This window comes from Muscardinus avellanarius (assembly GCF_963383645.1).
Source record: "Muscardinus avellanarius genome assembly, chromosome: 3".
In the NCBI taxonomy this organism is placed as follows: Eukaryota; Metazoa; Chordata; class Mammalia; order Rodentia; family Gliridae; genus Muscardinus; species Muscardinus avellanarius.
The window spans coordinates 35,537,414-35,557,447 of record NC_137788.1 but is presented as its reverse complement, the minus strand read 5'-3'; the positions used below and the strand labels follow the sequence as shown (position 1 = coordinate 35,557,447).

At 43.2% G+C, this 20,034-nt stretch overlaps 2 protein-coding genes across 2 annotated transcripts in view; one reads left to right on the top strand and one right to left on the bottom strand.

Annotated features, from left to right (window-relative positions):
* Window positions 1-8,315: 8,315 nt before the first annotated feature.
* PPCS (phosphopantothenoylcysteine synthetase) lies at window positions 8,316-9,131 on the bottom strand (the record flags this gene model as incomplete). The annotated part of the gene is made up of 2 exons (XM_080690709.1): window positions 8,316-8,449; window positions 8,624-9,131. 2 exons carry the CDS (start codon window positions 9,129-9,131, stop codon window positions 8,316-8,318), a joined length of 642 nt encoding a protein of 213 aa, XP_080546835.1.
* A 602-nt stretch (window positions 9,132-9,733) lies between these two features.
* Window positions 9,734-20,034, top strand: part of ZMYND12 (zinc finger MYND-type containing 12) — a gene marked incomplete at both ends in the record, with an annotated part of 35,049 nt that continues 24,748 nt past the window's right edge. Inside the window, one exon of the mRNA XM_080691391.1 lies at window positions 9,734-9,843. Within this exon, the coding sequence (XP_080547517.1) occupies window positions 9,734-9,843 (110 nt within the window). The remainder of the gene's footprint in view (window positions 9,844-20,034) is intronic.

Genomic DNA, 20,034 nt, shown 5'->3' with positions numbered 1-20,034 from the left:
TATAATTTATTCAAGTTTCATTTAATGTGAAAAACTGAAAAAGCTGCAGAACTTGCTTTTCTTTTCCAATCTATTATAGAAGAGAAAGCTGAAGTTTTCAGTATTTGGAATCCTGACATGGCTGCAAGCATGAGAAATCACAAATACTGCTTAAATTCAGTTTGAAAAATCAGTATACCCAAATCATTATAGCCCCCAAATACCTGCTAAAATGCACACTTTACACATCTTCAAAATAGGTTTACATTTAAACCGGAACGACTGAATAAGAAATAGTGAATCAACAAGGAACACAGATTACATGGCAAATTAAAAGTTTTTCAAACTAAAATAAAATTTCCATGGGTCTAAATTTAATCTTATTTTTTACTTAAGGCTCTCTGTATCAGTTTTTTTTTTTTTTTTTTTTTAAGGACTACTGAACTTTCTCTCTTGCCAAAAATATATTCCCAAGCACTCCCTCTTTTGGGTTCACATCACAAGGAATGCTTCCTGATTCGGAAACTGGCGTGCAGTAGCGGCACAAGAACCTTTTCAAACTTCTCTCTAGCAAATTCTATTATTCCCGTGTGTTGGACTCAAATGGGCTTCAAGATAAAATCTGTTATATTGCTTTTGAGTGACATTTTCACAAGTATGAACACATCGCTAAAATTTATGCTTATCATAATATTAACAATACAATAAGGGTAAGCCTATTTTCTTTATATAAGCCTGAAATGCGTCCAAATCACCATTTTAATTTCTTCTTCCATTTTCAGAACACACTACGCTTATAGTAATTTAATGTATTTACCCAATCGTATTTTTCCATTTTAGTCTCTAGTTTACCCAACACAGAACGCTTGCCACAGCGCAGGGAAACAGAGAAACGCTTCCCAGTGACTGTCGAGCTGGAGAAAGTGAAAAACTTAGCCACGCAAAGCATTGCAGCGGGAAAGCAGATGGAGGTGGTCTATACAAATGGACACTCGCCGATGTGCAGTGCGGACAGAGAAGGGTGAAATGGTGTGGAATGAACAGGATGAGGAAACTGGTGCTCAGAGTCCCGAGAGAAGCGGTTGAAGTTTAGCTTGAAAGGCAGAAGGTTAACTGACTTGACCAGGACACCTCCGATGACAAAGGCCTCCAGTTTCACCGGGATTCAAGGTTCTGCATGGCGAACGCCGGCCTGGGGTGGGGGAGCCGAAAACGGCAGTCCTTTGTTCACCGGCCGACGAGAAGGGGGCGGCTGTGCCTTCGTGGGCTTTGTAGCGGCCTGGATCTTCGGACGCTCATCTGTCCAGGGGTGCGTCTCCTCACCCGAGAAGTGAGAAGAGGAACGCCCACCTACCCGAGCGTGTTCTGAGCCACGCTCCAAATAAGAACGGCAGCCAGGCTCTAAACGCCGGCGGCAGCTCGTCAAGAGCCCTTCTCCAGGCTGAATCGCTTCGGGCCGGGGCCAGAGAGGCTGAGCAAGAGGGCTCTCCTTTGGTGGTTTCGGTCCTTACTTGGAAGAGAAGCAGAAAAAGACCTGGAAGGTGGAAAAATAGGAGAAAACGGACGCTCTCCTCCACGGGGCTGAGGTGGGGAACTCAGGAAGCAGGCGATCTTTTCGGAGGGTGCCGCGAGAGTCCCGGGGTCTCTGGGCTTCTAACAGCTAAGGGGCAAGCTGCAGGTGCCTACCGAGCCAAGGCGTCATGGCAACCGCGTTTGCCCCAGGACGCGGTAGCGTCCTTCCGGCGGAGCCATAGAAACGACGTGCGCCATTGGTTCCTGGGACTGCTCTTCCTGTGCCGACTATTGTTACAGCGCATGCCATTGGCCTTTGAGTCGCAGGGCGGAGTTCTTCGACTGCATTGTTAGTAGGGCTCATTCCATTGGCTCTAGAGGCTGCAGGAACTATATTATGTAAATTAAAGGGTTTGGAATTTACAGAATACATTTTCCACAGGGGGTTCTAGTTCTCAAATAGCTTCCACCTAGTGCTTATGTAGAGCCCCGGCCTTCTTAGGCTTGTTTTTCTAGAACTTACATCATTCTTAGGGGGGCAGGGTGCCAGGACAGAAGTATTTTAGAGAATTTCAGGCCTAGATCTGTGAACTAACCACTTGGGGCGCCTAGGAAAAGACCCAGGTTATTATCGTACATATGAAGGAACTGGGCTTCTTAAAATTTGTTTTAAAGCCGGGCATGGTGGCGCACGCTTGTAATCCCAGCATTCGGGAGGCCGAGACCCTGAGGATCGAGGTTCGCGGACAGCCTCAGCTATATAGTGAGGCCTTCCATAACTTAGTGAGACCCGGTTTCAAAATAAAGAATAAAAAACAGGGCAGGGGTGTAGCTCGGAAGTCGAATGCCCCTGGGTTCCATCCCCAGACCCGCGAGAGAAAAAAAGAAAAGAAAAAATCGTTTTAGGTGAGCTGGAACTATCACTTATGCAGTGCAAAATAATAGTAGGTGGCACAAAATTTAACACAGCCTCAATTTATATGTGTTTTAGATACTCTTTTTTCCAAGAGTCCAGGTACTTATCAAAGCTCAATTTCACTCATGTTCTGGGAGCCTTTGCTTTGCTGGGACCCCAAACGCTATTTCACACTTTTTTTTTTTTTTTTTTTGGTGGTACTGGGGTTCCTGGAAACCCTTCTACTTACTATATTTTATTTTTTAATTTGGAAACAGGGTCTCTTAAGCCAGCGAGGCTGCCTTCGAACCCACGCGATCCTCCTGTCTCCGCCTCCCAAGTGCGGGGATTACAAGCATGCGCCACCACGCCCGGCTACTTCACACTTCTTGATCTAGCTGTAAACTTTTGCTGGCACTTCAGGCAGTATCGGATGGATTTCACCACTTCTTTGTATAAGTAAGTGTGTCAACCTCTCCCTCTGACAATAAAACTCTTGCAGGTGTTTTTACCTGATCACAAAAGCTCACCGTCGCCACCACCTGTAGCCCATTTAATTCCTATTTGTCACTTCAACATCACCTCCTCAGGGAGGTGACTTTTTTCTTGGCATTCCAATCTAGATCAGGTTCCTTCTCACTTCCTTTCTCATAGACTCATGGTTGTTTTTTTTTTTTTTTTCCTTTCCTCCCATTTTTCTTTGAACATGTTTGCTCTTGAAATACACACCCCTGGAATTTTTACTTGCTTTTAAGTGTTGTGAGTAGATACTGAAGTGGAAAACACTTTAAATAATTCCAAGTAGAACAGTGTTTCTTTTCATCATTAACAAGATATGAAGTGGTTCCCACAAGAAGTAATAATTATGGCAAGAAATCAAGATCACTTCTGGTTTTAACCCCATGTATCTCCTATACATCCAAAGATGATAGTTATCATCCACATGAGGTTATGGGTATCGGGAAGAAAATCAATTTTCACTTCCTGCCCCATCAGTATTGCAGTATGAGTTAATAATGATAGTTTGCATTCTGGACCATCCTACAGGTTATTTAGGGGATTTTTCTATCTTATACCTATTAGGCAATCCCAACCTCAAACCTAGGACAGTGAGAAAGGTTCAACTTTTTCAAGAACTTAAGGACCAAGCAGGATTGCAGCATAACTCCCTCCTTCCAAAGTGAGAAAACACATAATTGCAACCATTTATAAAATGTGAAGGGCCAGTACCAGATGAATGTTTTTTATCTTCATTGTTTTATTTAATCCTCAGAACAAATGGCATTATTTTGCCGAGAGACTATATTCTGTCATAGACACAGAAATTGAGATTAAGCCATACGTCTAAGTTTAGGAAGCTAAGAGGTGGGATGGCTAGCCAGGTTGACTCCAAATGCTATTGTTGACCATTATAAAGCCTTCCTCAGGACAGATGTCACCACCTGGTTCCTGCTTGACCCCAAGCAGAAGGCTGTGTTAAGTTTACTTCAAGAGCAGTTCCAAAATATTTGAAAGGTAAATCTAGGACAAGAAGGAAGAAGCCAATGTGACGGGAAGCTCTTCAATCTACAGGTTTTTTTAAGGAGGCGTCTTTGTCTCCTACTCCCATCTTGATAAATTTCCAAAAAAACATCTTTTCCATGTGTCGGTGTGGGCACACACTTTATTGCACTTAATTTTTCATCCATCCATCTCCCAAATGATGTGTTTTATTCATCTTTTTAATCCTTATAGCTCAGCGGGGGCTGGCATATAGTAGGCACTCAACAAACACTTGATCTTCAAAGCATGACCCTGCATGTACCCATAACCCCTCTTCTACCGTATAAAGTAGACTGATATTCAGCAATCAGCCATCCAGGTATATTTTGCAGAATATATAATTCTCAATAGGCTTTTTAAAAAGGTGGGGGCAAAGCTCTAGTGTTTAATTCCAACTCAAGCTGACATTGAGGCGAATGTGTCAGGTGGTTCAGTCAGGAAAAGGCTCTATTTGCCTGCACACCACAACATTACCCTCCCCTTTCTCTGTCCTTATGAAAGCATTTATTGCCATCTGTAAGAGCCCTGGTCCACCGAACAATTTCTGAACCTGTAAGAGCTTTTCAGTTCAGTTGTCACATATATAAGCTGTGTGTCGAGACTGAAGGTTATCCACTATCTTCTTTTCTATCTCTATGCCTTTTTTTACCTCTTCTTCTGATAACAATAACTTGGTTTCTGAGTCTTTGGTTACAATAACCACAAAGGACTGTAGTGACTCAAGGATATTAGCCACCACCACTTGATGCTGATAAACTTCCAAAGCGTTCCGAGCACGATTAATTACGATGGAAGGGTCAGTCTCCAACTTAAAGGAAATTATAAAGGCTTTGGGAGCCCAATCTTTAACCAGAGGAGAAAGCATTTTTGGCACCATCTTCATTGTTAACTGTATTGAAAAAAGAAAAACTTAATAAGCAAACAGTGGTCATGTCACTACCTATCAGGAAACTAAGGACTCAGACTTATGCCTTTATCAATTTAAGTGGGATTCGTCACTGTCAAACTTCAAAGCATATTACATGCGTAGTTTAAAGGCCGTGGATCAGAGTTCATAACAACGCTTTAATTCAAGGCTTCACACATTCTGTGTTTTATAAATCAGCCCTCCTCTGCCACTCTCATTGTATTTTCTCAAACACTGTCCTTTTCTTTCTTTCTTTCTTTTTTTTTTTTTTTTTTTTGGTGGTACTGGGGTTCCTGGAAGCCCTTGTACCTCCGGGCTACACTCCCAGACCTATTTTTTACATTGTCATTTTGGAAACAGGGTCTCCTAAGCCAGCGCACGCGGCTGGCTTCGAACCTGCGCGATCCTCCTGTCTCTGCCTCCCAAGCGCGGGGATTACAAGCATGCGCCACCACGCCCGGCTCTTTTTTTTTTTTTAACAGCAAATCCTCAAATAAGCAAATATAATTAATCTGTTCCTGTCAATATTACTTTGGCAGAAATCCAATAATATTGAGTTTTTAAACCTCTTGGTCGCCGGCGTGGTGGCGCACGCTTGTAATCCCCGCGCTTGGGATGCTGAGAAAGGAGGATCGTGCAGGTTCGAAGCCAGCCTCAGTTACTTAGTGAGGCTTTCGGCAACTTAGCGAGACCCTGTTTCCAAATAAAATATGTAAAAAAAAGGTCTGGGAATATAGCCCGGAGGTAGAAAGCCTCTGGGTTCCACCCCCAGTACCATCAAAAAAATAAAATAAACCTCTTGGTCTAAAATATTTCTTACACTGGTAGAATGGCTACTGGATTCCACTTACATTTACTTGTAACTAGGATTGTAAATGAAATGATTATACAACATAGCACCAAGGAAAAGAACTGATTTTTAGCTGGGCGTGGTGGCGCATGGTTGTAATCCCAGCATTTGGGAGGCTGAGACCGAGGATCGCAGTTTGAGGACAGCCTCAGCTACTTAGTGAGGCCCTCTGCAACTCAATAAGACCTGGTTTTAAAGTAAAGAATAAAAAATAGGGCAGGGACTGTAGCTCGGAGATCGACTGCCCCTGGGTTCCATCTCCAGACCCGCAAAAAAAAAAAAAAAAAAAAAGAAAGAAAGAAAGAAAGAAAGAGAAAGAAAGGAAGAAAGAAAGAAAACAACTGATTTTACTTTCGCTTGATCAAAACTCCTGCTATACTTTTTCTAACATGACTTTTCCCAAAGGTCATGTTAAATCATCCTGTGTACTTTCAAGATAAAACTAAAAACAGCTGGGTGTGGTGACCCACACTTGTAATCCCAGCATTTGGGAGGCTGAAACAGGAGGATCACAGTTCATGGACAGCCTCAGCTACTTAGTGAGGCCCTTTTCAACTCAGTGAGACCCTGTTCCAAAATAAAGAATAAGAAATAGGGCTGGGGTGTAGCTAGGAGGTAGAATGCTAGAATGCTCCTGGGTTCCATTCCCAGTACTACACACACAAAAAAGGAAAAAAGAAAAAGAAAAAGTAGGATAAACTAAAAATCCCAAAGTGTGAAGTAACTAAGCTAATCTGTATCTCTTCTAAAAATTCTGCTGGCATGTAGGAGAGGGATCAAATACCATTTCTCCACTTTATTTTTCTCCTTCACATTTACCACTACCGAATATGTTATGTATTTGATTCCCCTGAAGAGTGTAAGCAACACAAGTAGTAAGTATTTCTTTTAACTGCTTTCATCTCCAGGTCTTACAATAGCACCTGGTATATAGTAAACATTTAATAAAAATGCATGTTGAAGAAATAAACAAATGAATTATCTTACAAAAGTGCCCCAAAGGTAGTTTCTCCTTTACAAATTCTACTTGGATCACCCAGTAAATGACTAAGGACTCTCTCAAGCTCAAAGACCCAGATCACCTTAACATCTCAACCACACCACTAGCCTCCCCATACTTCTTAAACTACAACATTCCCCAAGTAATCTACCCCCTCCACTCTCTTCCTAATTCACCTTTCAAAATGATGCCAGAATGTTTTTCAACCCAAAACTTTACCTGTTTCTCCTACTTATACACTCCTTGCCTCCACAGGATAAAGTTCAAGCTCTTTAAAAAGAATGCAGTCTTCATAGCCGGGCGTGGTGGCGCACGCTTGTAATCCCCACGCTTGGGAGGCTGAGACAGGAGGATCGCACAGGTTCGAAGCCAGCCTCAGCTACTTAATGAGGCTCTCAGTAACTTAATGAGACCCTGTTTCCAAATTAATATATAAAATAGGTCTGGGAGTATAGCCCAGAGGTAGAAGGCCTCTGGGTTCCACCCCCAGTACCACCAAAAAAAAAAAAAAAAAAAAAAAAGAATGCAGTCTTCTGTGAAGGAAGCCAACTCTTCAGTCTGCTCTCCAGCCTTACCAAAGCACTTTGGTTTACAGTACAATGCTCATTTCAAAACTCCAATTGTGTAATTCCAGTTGGAATGACTTCTGCACTTTGTTATACCCTTTGCTCTACTTTTTTTTTTTCTTTTGGTGGTACTGGGGATTGAACCCTGAGGCATTCTACATCTTAACTACACCCTCTAGTCCTGTTTTATTATTTTTATTTTGAAACAGGGTCTAAGTTACTGTGGGCCTTGCTAAGTTGCTGAGGCTGGCCACAAACCTATGAACCTCCTGTCTCAGCTTTCCGAGTTCTCCTATTATAAGTGCATACCACCATCTTTGGCACCTTTGCTTATCTTTTAAAACCCAGTTAAAGCCGGGCTTGGTGGCTGCATGCTCCTAATCCCAGCGCTTGAGAGGCTGAGACAGGAGGATCCCACAGGTTCAAAGCCAGCCTCAGCTACTGAGTGAGACTCTCGGCAACTTAGTGAGACTCTGTTTCCAAATAAAGTATAAAATAGGTCTGGGAGTATAGCCTGGAGGTAGAAAGCCTCTGGGTTCCACCCCCAGTACCACAAAACAAAACAAAACACCCAGTTAAGATAGGGGTAGTGGTGCACGTTTGTAATCCCAGCCAGAAGCCGGGAGACCAGGATCAAGGTTCATGGCCGGCCTCAGCTACTTAGCGAGGCCCTTTGCAACTCAGTGAGACGCTGTTTCAAAAATAAAAAGATAGAAAAAAAAAGTAGGGCTGGGAGTGTAGCTCGGAGGTAGAATGCCCCTGGGTTCCATTCCCAGTACCAAAAAAAAAAAAAAAAACCCAGTTCAAGTCATCTCCAAGAAGCCTTCCTCGACTTCCCAGTTCACTCCCCCATGATCTGACTGCACTTTGTACATACCTCCACTAGAGCATTATCACTCTGTATTGTAATTATGTCTGTGTCCAGCTCTCTCGCTAGACTGTGAGGTCCTTGAGGGAGGACGGTGTCTTATTCATCTCTGTATCCCCAGTGCCTATCGCATAGAGAATGCGGAAAGGCCACCTCCAGATCAAGAGGAAATTAACCCAAGATTGGTTATAGGAGATCAGATCTCTGGAAGGGAAGCGCCCATCACCTGCAGTGGGCCCTCAGATGACTGGATCTTGTGTTCAGGCATTTCAGAGACAGGAACATAGAAATCTGACACGGCCGCAGCCAGGTAAAACATCGCAGAAGGGCCTGCAAAGAGAAGCAGAAGGCGTAACGAATTGGAGAGGGGTATAGGACCAGTTCCTTTTCTACTCGGGTTCTCTAGTTGTGGGGTCCGTGGTGGCTACGCAGGAGGTAAAGGGGACAGTGGCTGGGAAGAAAGGTCTTGCCTCCAGGCGACCTTAGCTTCCTAGGGGCACGCACCTAGTGGATTGAGCGCCTGGGCCGCTGCCTGCAGCAGATGCAAATAGTCCGCCAAAGTGGTGAACTCTATGGCCAGGAAAGTGCCGGCCGCCGCTGCCTCCTGGTAACTCCGCAAAGCCGCAGCGAAGCCCGGGAGGGCATTCTCCTCCGCCTCCAGGCTCAACAAGCCCGGCTGGGCTGGACCAGAAGGCCGCAGGGCCGACAGCCAGGTCTGGGGCGGGAAGCGGTGGGCATAGGGGAAGGCCGAGCGAGCGCGGTACAAGAAGAGGACCCCATAGCCTGCAGCCAGGAAGGCCTCGGCCGAGGTCGCTCCGCGCCGCCCACTGCTGAAGTTGTCTAGAAAGCGCACTGGCCGCGCTTCTAGAGGGACCTTGGTGCCGCCCGACGTGACCAACACCACCCGCCGGCCCTGCTCGCCCAGCCGGGCCGCGAAGCGAGCCATAACCTCTGCCCAGCGCGCGGCACCCGGCGGCGGGGGGAACTCGGATTCCAGGTCCATCTCCGCCATCAGTGCCGGAGCCCTCTGTGCGCCTGCGCACCCTGGGCCGCCCACGCCCCGCCCCGCTCCGCCTGCTCCCCGGCCACGCCCCTCCCCGCCGGCCACGCCCCGCCCCGCCTGCCGGCCAGCCCCGCCCCTCCCTGCGGGACCGCGCGCAGCCGCAGTAGTGGACGGCCGCCCTCCGCCCCACAGTAACCGGGCTGCGGCGTCTCGCCGGGCGTGGGAATGCTTGGTTGTTCCGCCCCCGAGCCCAGCGAAAGTGATACTGCGTGCAGGGGGGTACTTACTCTGGGTCTGTGAATGTCAGAAAAGGTCACATTCCCTCTTGTTAGTTTCCTAGCCTGGGCAAGGACTGGCCATGTTCGACCCTTACTGGCCAGAGCTTGGATCTGGAGTAAATTCTCTGGCCATTTAACCTTTGGGACTTGTGCCTTTTTAAATTTTTTAAAAAATAACCTCAAAAACTGACTATAAGTGCCAGTCGAGCCGCGCCCCTCCCCTTTGCCCTTGAAACCTGGAAACTAGGCTGGCCCGCGGCTGTCACGTGATGCCAGTGTCCAGCGTCTGCTCACCGGGCAACGGTCCTAGAGACCTACACCGCTGGCTGCAGCATGGACGTGATCTACCCCCTGGCGGTGCCGAAGGGGCGCCGGCTCCGCTGTGAGGTGTGCGAAGCCCCGGCCGAGCGGATGTGCACGGCCTGCACAGTCACTTTCTACTGGTAGGCCCTGGAATGTGGCACCTGGCGATCCAGCTCCTTTCCTCTCTCCCCATGGCGGGGAGGAGTCTCTAAGGCTTTTGTGGCCTCATCTGCTTCCTCTCCCACTCACTGCTCCGTCATCAGGTGTTGTTGTTTTAGAACCTCCTATGTATTTCTTCCTTCCTTTTTTTTTTTTTTTTTTTTTTTTTTGGTGGTACTAGGGGTGGAACCCAAGGGTTTTTCTACCTCCAGGCTATACTCCCAGTCCTATTTTATATTTTATTTGGAAACAGGGTCTCACTAAGTAGCTGAGGCTGGCTTTGAACCTGTGCGATCCTCCTGTCTCAGCCTTCCAAGTGCTGGGATTACAAGCGTGCGCCACCACGCCAGGCAGAACCTCCTATGTGTAGTGCACACCTGACTAGGTGCTGAAGTTCCTAGGGCAACTCAGTAGATCTGTTCTCTCAAAGACCTAACATTCTAAGGTGGAAGACAGATAAACAGAAAACCACAACTTTAGATTAATGTTATGAGACAAGTAAAGAAAATATGGTGAAAAATTGAGCAGTCAGCTTCTTTAACTAATGGTTTGAAGATAAAGTAAGAACATCCCACCCTGGAAATGTCTGGGGGAAGAATAGGGCAGGAAGGCTCCAGGTGGGGAAGAACTGGTGTGTTTTAGGAGCAGAAGGAAGGCTAGTTGGTCTGGTGCACAGCCAAGGTGGTGAGGGTGTAGGGAGGGTCGTGCTAAATGTGGTCAGTTTTCATATATTCAGCATAACATCCCCTGACCTTTGCTTCAGATGAGACCTGGAAATAAACCAACTAGGCTCCGGACATCCCGAAACCTAGTTCATGGACGACTGACCTCCCCCATCCCCATAGTACATTCTACATGACAAATGCCTTCACTCAAGGTGTGTTAAGCCTGGGACCTCTGAGGACATAAGGATGATGGCTGGACACCATGTAGAAAAGCTTGTAGACAAGCTTGCATGTAGACAGGCTTCTTTGAGGAGCAGCATTTGAACTGAGTCTGAAGGGCCGGTGGAGAAGAGTAGGTCATTCCTGGCACCTGGACTACTTGGGCAAAGGCTACAAGAACAGAATTTTCTGAGGACTAAGTGGGGAGGATAGCAGTGGAGGGAGGGGTTGATGGTTTTCAAACTGTAGGCTGGACTCAGCAGGTCATGGCGAAGTCACAACCATCATTTAAAGAAAAAATAGCAGCCGGGCATGGTGGTGCACGCTTGTAATCCCAGCATTGTCGTGGACAGCCTCAGCTACTTAGTGAGGCCCTCTGCAACTTAGTGAGACCCTGTTTCAAAATACAGAATAAAAATATAAGGCAGGGGGTGTAGCTCAGAGGTCAAATGCCTCTGGGTTCCATTCCCAGACCCGCAAGAAGAAAGAAAGAAAGAAAGAAAGAAAGAAAGAAAGAAAGAAAGAAAGAAAGAAAGAAAGAAAGAAAAGGAAAGGAAAAGAAAAGAGAAAATACCATAGAACAGAGGGCATTGGAACCCGGGCATGGTGGTGCATGCTTGTAATTCCCATGCTTGGGAGGCAAAGACAGGAGGATCGTGCAGGTGCGAAGTCAGCCTCGCTGGCTTAAAAGACCCTGTTTCCAAATAAAAAAGTATAAAATAGGTGTCTGGGAGTGTGGCCCAGAGGTAGATGGGCTTCCAGGAACCCCAGTACCACCAAAAAAAAAAAAAATAGAGAGTATTGGAGCAATCCCACTTTATTAATAATCCTATATTTATTATTTATTATTATTATTATTATTATTATTATTATTATTTCTTTGTGGTACTGGGGGGAGTGAACCCAGGAGCATTCCTCCCCTGAGCTACATCCCCAGCCCTAATTTATTATTTATTTATTTATTTATTTTGGTGGTGGTACTGGGGATGGAACCCTTCTACCTCCGGGCTACACTCCCAGACCTATTTTATATGTTTTTTAAATTTGGAAACAGGGTCTCTTAAGCCTGTGAGACTGACTTCGAACCTGCTCCATACCCTGTCTCCGCCTCCCAAGCGCAGAGATTACAAGCGTGCGCCACCACGCCTGGCTAATTTATTCTTTTTTTCTTTTTCTTTTTTTTTCTTCGGGTCTGGGGGTGGAACCCAGGGGCATTTGACCTCCGAGCTACACCCCCTACCCTATATTTTATTCTTTATTTTGAAACTGGGTCTCACTGAGTTGCAGAAGGCTTCACTAAGTAACTGAGGCTGTCTGTGAACCGGGATCCTCAGATCTCAGCCTCCCAAATGCTGGGATTACAAGTGTGTGCCACCACAGCCAGCTTAATTTATTCTTTATTTTGAAATAGGATCTCCCTAAGTTTTGGAAGGCCTCACAAGTTGCCGAGGCTGGCCACAAACCTGGTCCTCCTGTCTCAGCCTCTCAAATACTGGGATTACAAGCATGTGCCATGACACCCAGCTATAATCCTATTTTTTAATAATTTCTTGAAATTTTTGTTTTAATGCTTTATGAGGTTATGGATGTTTGCACTTGTATTTCTTACTATAAGCTGAGTTTAAAAAAAAAATGTGGATATAAAGCTTTGAGCCAGACAGCGACATGACATCAAGGAGTTTGGCATTTCTCCTCTAGCAAGCCATAGATGGTTTTGCGCTCACATGTCCTCATTTGTGTAAGGAAGATGAAGGGGCAGAGTATGGAAATAGATTGGAAGACAGACGGTAACAACTATGTAACTGATCAGAGGCTGTTGCAGTGGTCCAAGTAGAAAGCAAGCATTCCTTTTTTAGACTAGTCCAGGGGTCCCTCTTCAGTGTTCTCGCAAGACTCAGTTTGCCTATATTAACACTGAGGACACAAACTGAAATCAGTTGTGTAATTGTCTGTGTCCCTCCCTAGACTGAATGACCCGTGAGGGCAGGGCCGCCCTCGGTGTCTTCATTGCTGTTTCCTATTTGATGGCTACCTTATGTTTAGAGTATGATTCAGGATCGGTAACAGGAAGTGCACAGCGCGGATCACCTCTCTACCTGCATTTCCCACCACACTCACCCATCTTTTTCTTGCCATAGTTACAGAGAACTGAAGTCTAAATTGCTTCCCTAGTTTCTTTTCCCAGGCTGATCTCTCTGCTGAAAACCTCTCCTTCTACCATGAACCTTCCTAGCTTGATTTCCTCTTTCAGTTCTCACCTTAAATGTCATGTCTTCAAGTAGGTCTGAACCCAGTTGAAACACCCCCTTGCATTTTTCTCCTTAGCAAGCGCCTTTTCCCTCTTATTTATTTTTTATTGTGGTACTGAAGATTTAACTCAGGGGTATTCTACCTCCAAGCTATACCTCCAGCCCTATTTTTATGTTTTATTTTGATACATGGTCTCACTGAGTTGTGGAGGGCCTCACTAAGTAGCTGAGGCTCTGGCCGCAAACCTGCAGTCCTCCTGTCTCAGCCTCCCAAGTACTGGGATTACAAGTGTGAGCTATCATGCCTGGCTTCCTCTACTTTTAGATTTATTATTTACTTACCTAATATCTGTGTCTTTTACTAGACACAGTGCCCACACATACCAGGCCTGCATTGAACATTTGCTGAATAAATGAACTTCTGAATGGATAATAAATCTATTAACTGGGGCAAGGACCACAGGGGAAGAGATGGGGAGTGACAGGTTTGGTTGCAGACCCAGAATTTGAGGGGCCTTCATGTCACTAGGTACATGACACTAGGTACTAGGTACTTCATGTCTAAGTACAGCTATGGCACGGAGAGATTAAGCTCCTTTGTCTGGTGTGAGTACCTACTTCTTCCTTAAAACACCCCTGTCGCCGGGCGTGGTGGCTCACGCTTGTAATCCCCGCGCTTGGGAGGCAGAGACAGGAGGATCGTGCAGGTTCGAAGCCAGCCGCGTGCGCTGGCTTAGGAGACCCTGTTTCCAAATAAAAATGTAAAAATAGGTCTGGGAGTGTAGCCCAGAGGTAGAAGGGCTTCCAGGAACCCCAGTATCACCAAAAATAAATAAATAAATAAATAAATAAATAAATAAATAAATAAAATAAAAATAAAAACAAAAAAAAATAAACCACCCCTGTCCTCTTCATCCCTCCAGTCACTCTGTACCTCCCAGGTGACTCTTACTTCCTTTCCTCATTTTAGTTGTTGGCCAGTATGTTGTCTCAATATATCATGCTCCATTAATGCAGATATCATTTTGAATGTGCACAGAAGGACTGTCACATGTATGCTACCTTTAATTTTGTATAAGGCCCACCTGTGTATGAACAGCGTCCAGCAAAAAGTCTTGAAAGAGTTGGCACTAATACTTTTTTTCTTGCAGTACTGGGGATGAGAGGGGCATTCTACTTCCGAGCTACTCCCCCAGCCCTATTTTTTATTCTTTATTTTGAAACAGGGTCTCACTGGGATGCAAAGGGCATAAGTAGCTGAGGTTGGCTGCAAACCGCGATCCTCCTGTCTCAGCCTCCAAATGCTGGGATTACAAGTGTGTGCCACCACTCCCAGCTGGCACTAATATTTGATTAAGCCATGAATAAATTATAATTTCCTATGCTCTTACTTTCTATTTTTCTCCTTCTCTTCTTTCACTTATCCCAACACACAAAACACATATACACTTTTGTAGTGCTTGGGATGGAACCCAGGGCTTCATGCATGCTTGGCAAACACTAGCCCCTTTCACTAGCTTTTAATTCTCTTTAGGGTCTTATTTTCTTTTCTTACCACCTTCTTTCTTCCAAACATCTAGGCTCGATATGAATTCATATAAGCTTATTCTCTGTAAAATATTTTTTCTTAATTATAAATGCAATTTATGCTCACTTCAAAAAATGGGAAAAGAAAAATAAAGAATCCATGATTCTACCACCCAGAGATTAATAACCCAAGATTTCAGTGAATGTCCTTCCCTTCTTTTTCTTCCAAATACATTTATTTTACATACTATATGTACTTTTGTGCATAATTTTCCACACCAAATTGTGAATATATTTCCAGGGAATAGAACATTTTCAAGAAAAAATAAATTTTTGAAAGTATACACTGAAACGTTAGTGATAGGTAAAATAGACTTCAGTATTTTAAGTTAGAAAATCCTAGCATATAGATAACATAATTTGCAAAGCTTTTCCTTTAACACATGTGGCACACATTCAAATGCCTTAACTAGCCAGAAAGAGAAAACAGTGAAGTGGTATTCAATGATAGAAAAACAATAGGCTCTGTGGTGAATTGTAGTTTGAATATTCTGCCTAGAGACAGTCAAATCCAGCTTTAAAAAATTACAATGCCCAACAAAACATGTCTTGCTCAAAAACTCCTTACTCATGAGCCATGAATAAAAACATGCTTATCAGCTCTTTCTTTGTGTGCTGTCCTGTGTTGAATGGTAGGGGTGAGACAGGTGGAGAAGGAGGGAACCCAGCCAATGGACAAAAAAAGCTCACTTTATTTAGAAGGCGAGATAGCTCAGATGCTTTCACTGGAACAAAAGTTCAGTCAGTTAAATAAGTCACCATTTCCAGTGCTCACACAATCACTCAACAAATCTAGACTTAATAAATACCCTGTGGAATTTAGGTCTTTCTGGATCCTGGCTATTAAGTGGGATTTTTTGTTTGTTTTGTTTTTTGTTTTGTTTTTGTTTTTGGTGGTACTGGGGGTGGAACCCAGAGGCTTTCTACCTCCAGGCTATACTCCCAGACCCTTTTTTATTTATTTATTTATTTTTATTTATTTATTTATTTTTTTTTTGGCGGGTCTGGGGATGGAACCCAGGGGCATTCGACCTCCGAGCTACACCCCCTGCCCTATTTTTTATTCTTTATTTTGAAACAGGGTCTCACTGAATTGCAGAGGACCTCACTAAGTAGCTGAGGCTGTCCTGGAACCGTGATCCTCCGGTCTCAGCCTCCCAAATGCTAGGATTACAAGCATGCGCCACTATGCCCGGCTTATAGACCCTTTTTTAAAAAAATATTTTATTTGGAAACAGTGTCTCACTAAGTTGCTGAAAGCCTCACTAAGTAGCTGAGGCTGGCTTTAAACCTGTGCGATCCTCCAGTCTCAGCCTCCCAAGCGTGGGGATTACAAGCACGCACCACCAAGCCCGGCTTAAGTGGTTTTATTGTTTACTACAATCCCCCCCCCCAAAAAAAAAACCCTTTTAAAATGGCTTCTGTCATTTCTATGGTAGCAGTCACAGTTTATAAAGAGAACACTAAATTGTATTTCTGTTGTCCCAGGAAGGAGGAAGGTAGGAGGCTGCTTGCATACAGTCATATGTTTTCTGTGGCTGGGTTTGTGCTAAAACAGCAGGGTTAAATAATTACCACAGAAACATAGGTCTCTTAAAGTCTAAAATATTCACTCTTTGTCACTTAACAGAAAAATCTTGGCGATCCCTCCCCTAGATTATTGTAACCTGTTTTGAGGTATGTATAATGGAATCAAGCTGTTGACTGTCTCACACTTAAGTAAAAATGGGTAGTGGGTGGTAGAAATGTAAAATTCCATGACGACATGTGTCTAATAACAGAGCCTCCAAGTATATGAAGCAAAACTGACAGGACTGAAGGGAGAAATAGATAATTCAATAATAATTGAGACATCATTACCCCACTTTCAGTAATGAGTAGATCAACTAAACAAAGACCAGCAAGGAGATACAAGACTCCAACTGCACTATAAACCAACTAGATATAACAGACATCTGTAGAAGACCCTCGATAATAGCAGAATGCACATTCTTCTCAAGTACATGTAGAACAATCTGTATAAAAGACCATAGGTTAGGTCATAGAACAAATCTAAATAAATATATAAGGACTAAAGTCATACAAAGTATGTTCCCCAACAACAGTGGGATGAAATTAGTAATAATAATGGAATCAGGAGAAATTTGATAAATATACAAATATATGGAAAGAAAAACAAGTGGATCAAAGAATAAATTATTAGGGAAACTAGAAAATGCTGTGAGATGAGTGAAAATGAAAACACAACGCAGTAAAACTTAGGGGACGCAGGCAGAGCAGCACTCAAAGGGCGCTATGTGAATTTAGTGGGCCTAGGAATTTATAGTTGTGAATATATACATTTAAAAAGATCTCAGATCAATAACTTAGCCTTCTATCTTATGAAACTAGAAAAGGAGAGCACACGAAGAATATCCGTCAACTCCACGCATGGCCTGTATTAGATACAGACAGAAGCTAGCAAAGGGAATGGGATATTGAAGATTAGAGATAAACAAAATGGAGAAAATAAATCTACCAAGAGATTAAAGCAAAACCAAAAGTTGGTTCCTTGAAAAGATCAACAAATTTGACAATCCAATAGTTAAAACTGGCCAAGAAAAGATTCAAATTACTAAAATCAGAAATGAAAGTGAGGGCATTACTATCAATCCTGCAGAAATAGAAGAGAAGAGAATACTGTGGATAATGATAGCCAAACAAATCAAATAACCTAATGACATATACATATTTCTGAAAAGACAGGAACCGAAACTGACTCAAGAAGAAGTAGAATGTCTGGTTAAATCTGGAACAAGTAGATTTGTCTAGCAATTAAAAATTTCCCACATGCAGGAAAAGCCATTCTATTCACAATTGCATAAAATTCTAAGGAATAAATTTAACCAGAGAAGTGCAAGATGTGTACACTGAACACTATAAAACATTGTTGAAAGAAATGAAAGAACTAAATAAATGAACATATATTCTGAATTTAATGACTAGAAGAATTGTTATTATTAAAACAGCACCATTCTCTAAACTGATCTGCAAATTCAGTATAATTCCTATCAAAATTCCAACTTCAGTTTTTGTAGAAGTTGACCCGTGGCTCTAAATTTCACATGAAAACACAAAAGATTGACAAGACCCAAAAGGACCTTGATAAAAAAAAAAAAAAAAAAAAACAAGGATAAAGGACTTACATTTTTCAATTTAAAAACTTACTACAAAGCTACAATGATGAAGACAGTGTGGTCTTGACATAAGGATAAAATTATAAGTCAATGGTATAGAATTGACAATCTAGAAAAAAATGTACATACATACATCTCTGATCAATTGAATTTCAACAAGAGTGCCAATACCATTCAATGGGAAAAGAATGTTCCCTTCAAAAGATGGTGCCAAGACAGCTGGATATCTACATGCAGAAGACTGAATTTGAACTCCTGTCTTATACCATATAGAAAAGACCTAAATGTGAGTGCTAAAAACATTCAATGTTTAGAAGGAAACATTGTTGTAAATCTGTGTGATCTTGGATTAAGCAATAGTTTCTTTCTTTTTTCTTTTTTTTTTTTTTCCGGGTCTGGGGATGGAACCCAGGGGCATTTGACCTCCGAGCTACACCCTCTGTCCTATTTTTTTTTTATTCTTTATTTTGAAACAGGGTCTCACTAAGTTGCGGAGGGCCTCACTAAGTAGCTGAGGCTGTCCGTGAACCATGATCCTCCAAGTCTCAGCCTCCCAAATGCTGGGATTACAGGCGTGCTCCACCACGCCCAGCTAAGCAATAGTTTCTTACATATGATCTCAAAAGCACAAGGAACCAAAGAAAAATAGATTAGTTGAATGCCACCAGAGAGAGCCATCAAGAAAGTGAAAAGGAGCTGGGCTTGGTGGCACACTCCTGTAATCCTAGTACTTGGGAGGCTGAGACAGGAGGATCACAAGTTCAAAGCCAGCCTCAGAAACTTAGTGAGACCCTGTTTCAAGAAATAAAATACACCAGGCGTGGTGGCACATGCTTGTAATCCCAGCATTTGGGAGGTTTGCTACTTAGTGAGGCCCCTGCAACTCAGTGAGACTCTGTTTCAAAATAAAGAAAAAATTGGGCAGGGTGTGTAGCTCGGAGGTCTAATGCCTCGGGGTTCCATCCCAGACCCGAAAAAAAAAAAAAAAAAAAAAAAAAAAAAAAAAACAGAGCTGGGTGTGTTAGCCCAGAGGTAGAATGCTTCTAGGTTCAATCTCCAGTACTATGAAAACAAAGAAAGTGAAAGAACAATCCATAGAATGAGATAAAATATTTGTCAGTTATATATCTGATAAGGATCTAGAATTCAGAATATGTAAAGGAACTTTTAAAGCTCAACAATAAAAAGACAAAACCTCCAATTGTTTAAAGGCTACCAAGGAAGATATAAAAATATTGTCAATTAACATATGAAAAGAAGTTCAACACCATGAGTTATTTGGAAAATACAAATTAAAACCACCATGAGATATCACTTCTGACCACTAGGATGATTATTATCAAAAGGAAGGAAAGGGGAAAAATAGTGTTGGTAAGGATGTAGAGAAGTTGGGACCAGTGGAAGTATAAGATGGAGCACACACTGTGGAAAACTGCTCGGCAACTTCTCAAAAACTTAAACCAGCAATTCCATTCTGCATCCAAGAGATTAAGAACATGTTCATATAAATACTGCACACGGCCGGGCGTGGTGGCGCACACTTGTCATCCCAGCATTCCAGAGGCTGAGACAGGAGGATCACGGTTCGCGGACAGCCTCAGCTACGTAGTGAGGCCCTCTGCAACTCAGTGAGACCAGGTTTCAAAATAAAGAATAAAAAATAGGACAGGGGGTGTAGCTCGGAGGTCAAATGACCCTGGGTTCCATCCCCAGACCTGCAAAAAAACAAAAAACAAACATCAAAGCGAGGAGGGAAGGATGGGAATGACTGTTAGCAAGTACTGAGCTCCTTTGGGGGAGAATAGAAATGTCCTGGAATTAGATGGGGGTGATAGTTACACAACCTTGTGAATATATCAAAAACACTAATTTGTAAGGTTCGAAATGGTGAATTTTATGGTATGGGAATTATGCTACAATTGAAAAGTTAAATAAACACCATGATTGGAAGAAAGGTCTGAACTGGGTAATATACTGGGGAGTTCTTGGAAGAGTCAGTTCATGGGAGTGGACGCTCTAGGGGAGTGCTATCTAATAGAAGAGGTCTGTAGCAATACAGATGGTCAATTTTTATGCTGTCCAACTGAGTGTTAAAATACTAAATAGGAACATACAACAGAAAAGCTGTAAATCAAACTGTCACAGTATTTTTTTTTTTTCTGAAGGGCTAAAAAACACTGACTTTGGAATAAAGGGTCAGAGTATCTTTTTTTTTTTTTTTTTGGTGGTGGTACTGGGGTTCCTGGAAGCCCTTCTACCTCCGGGCTACACTCCCA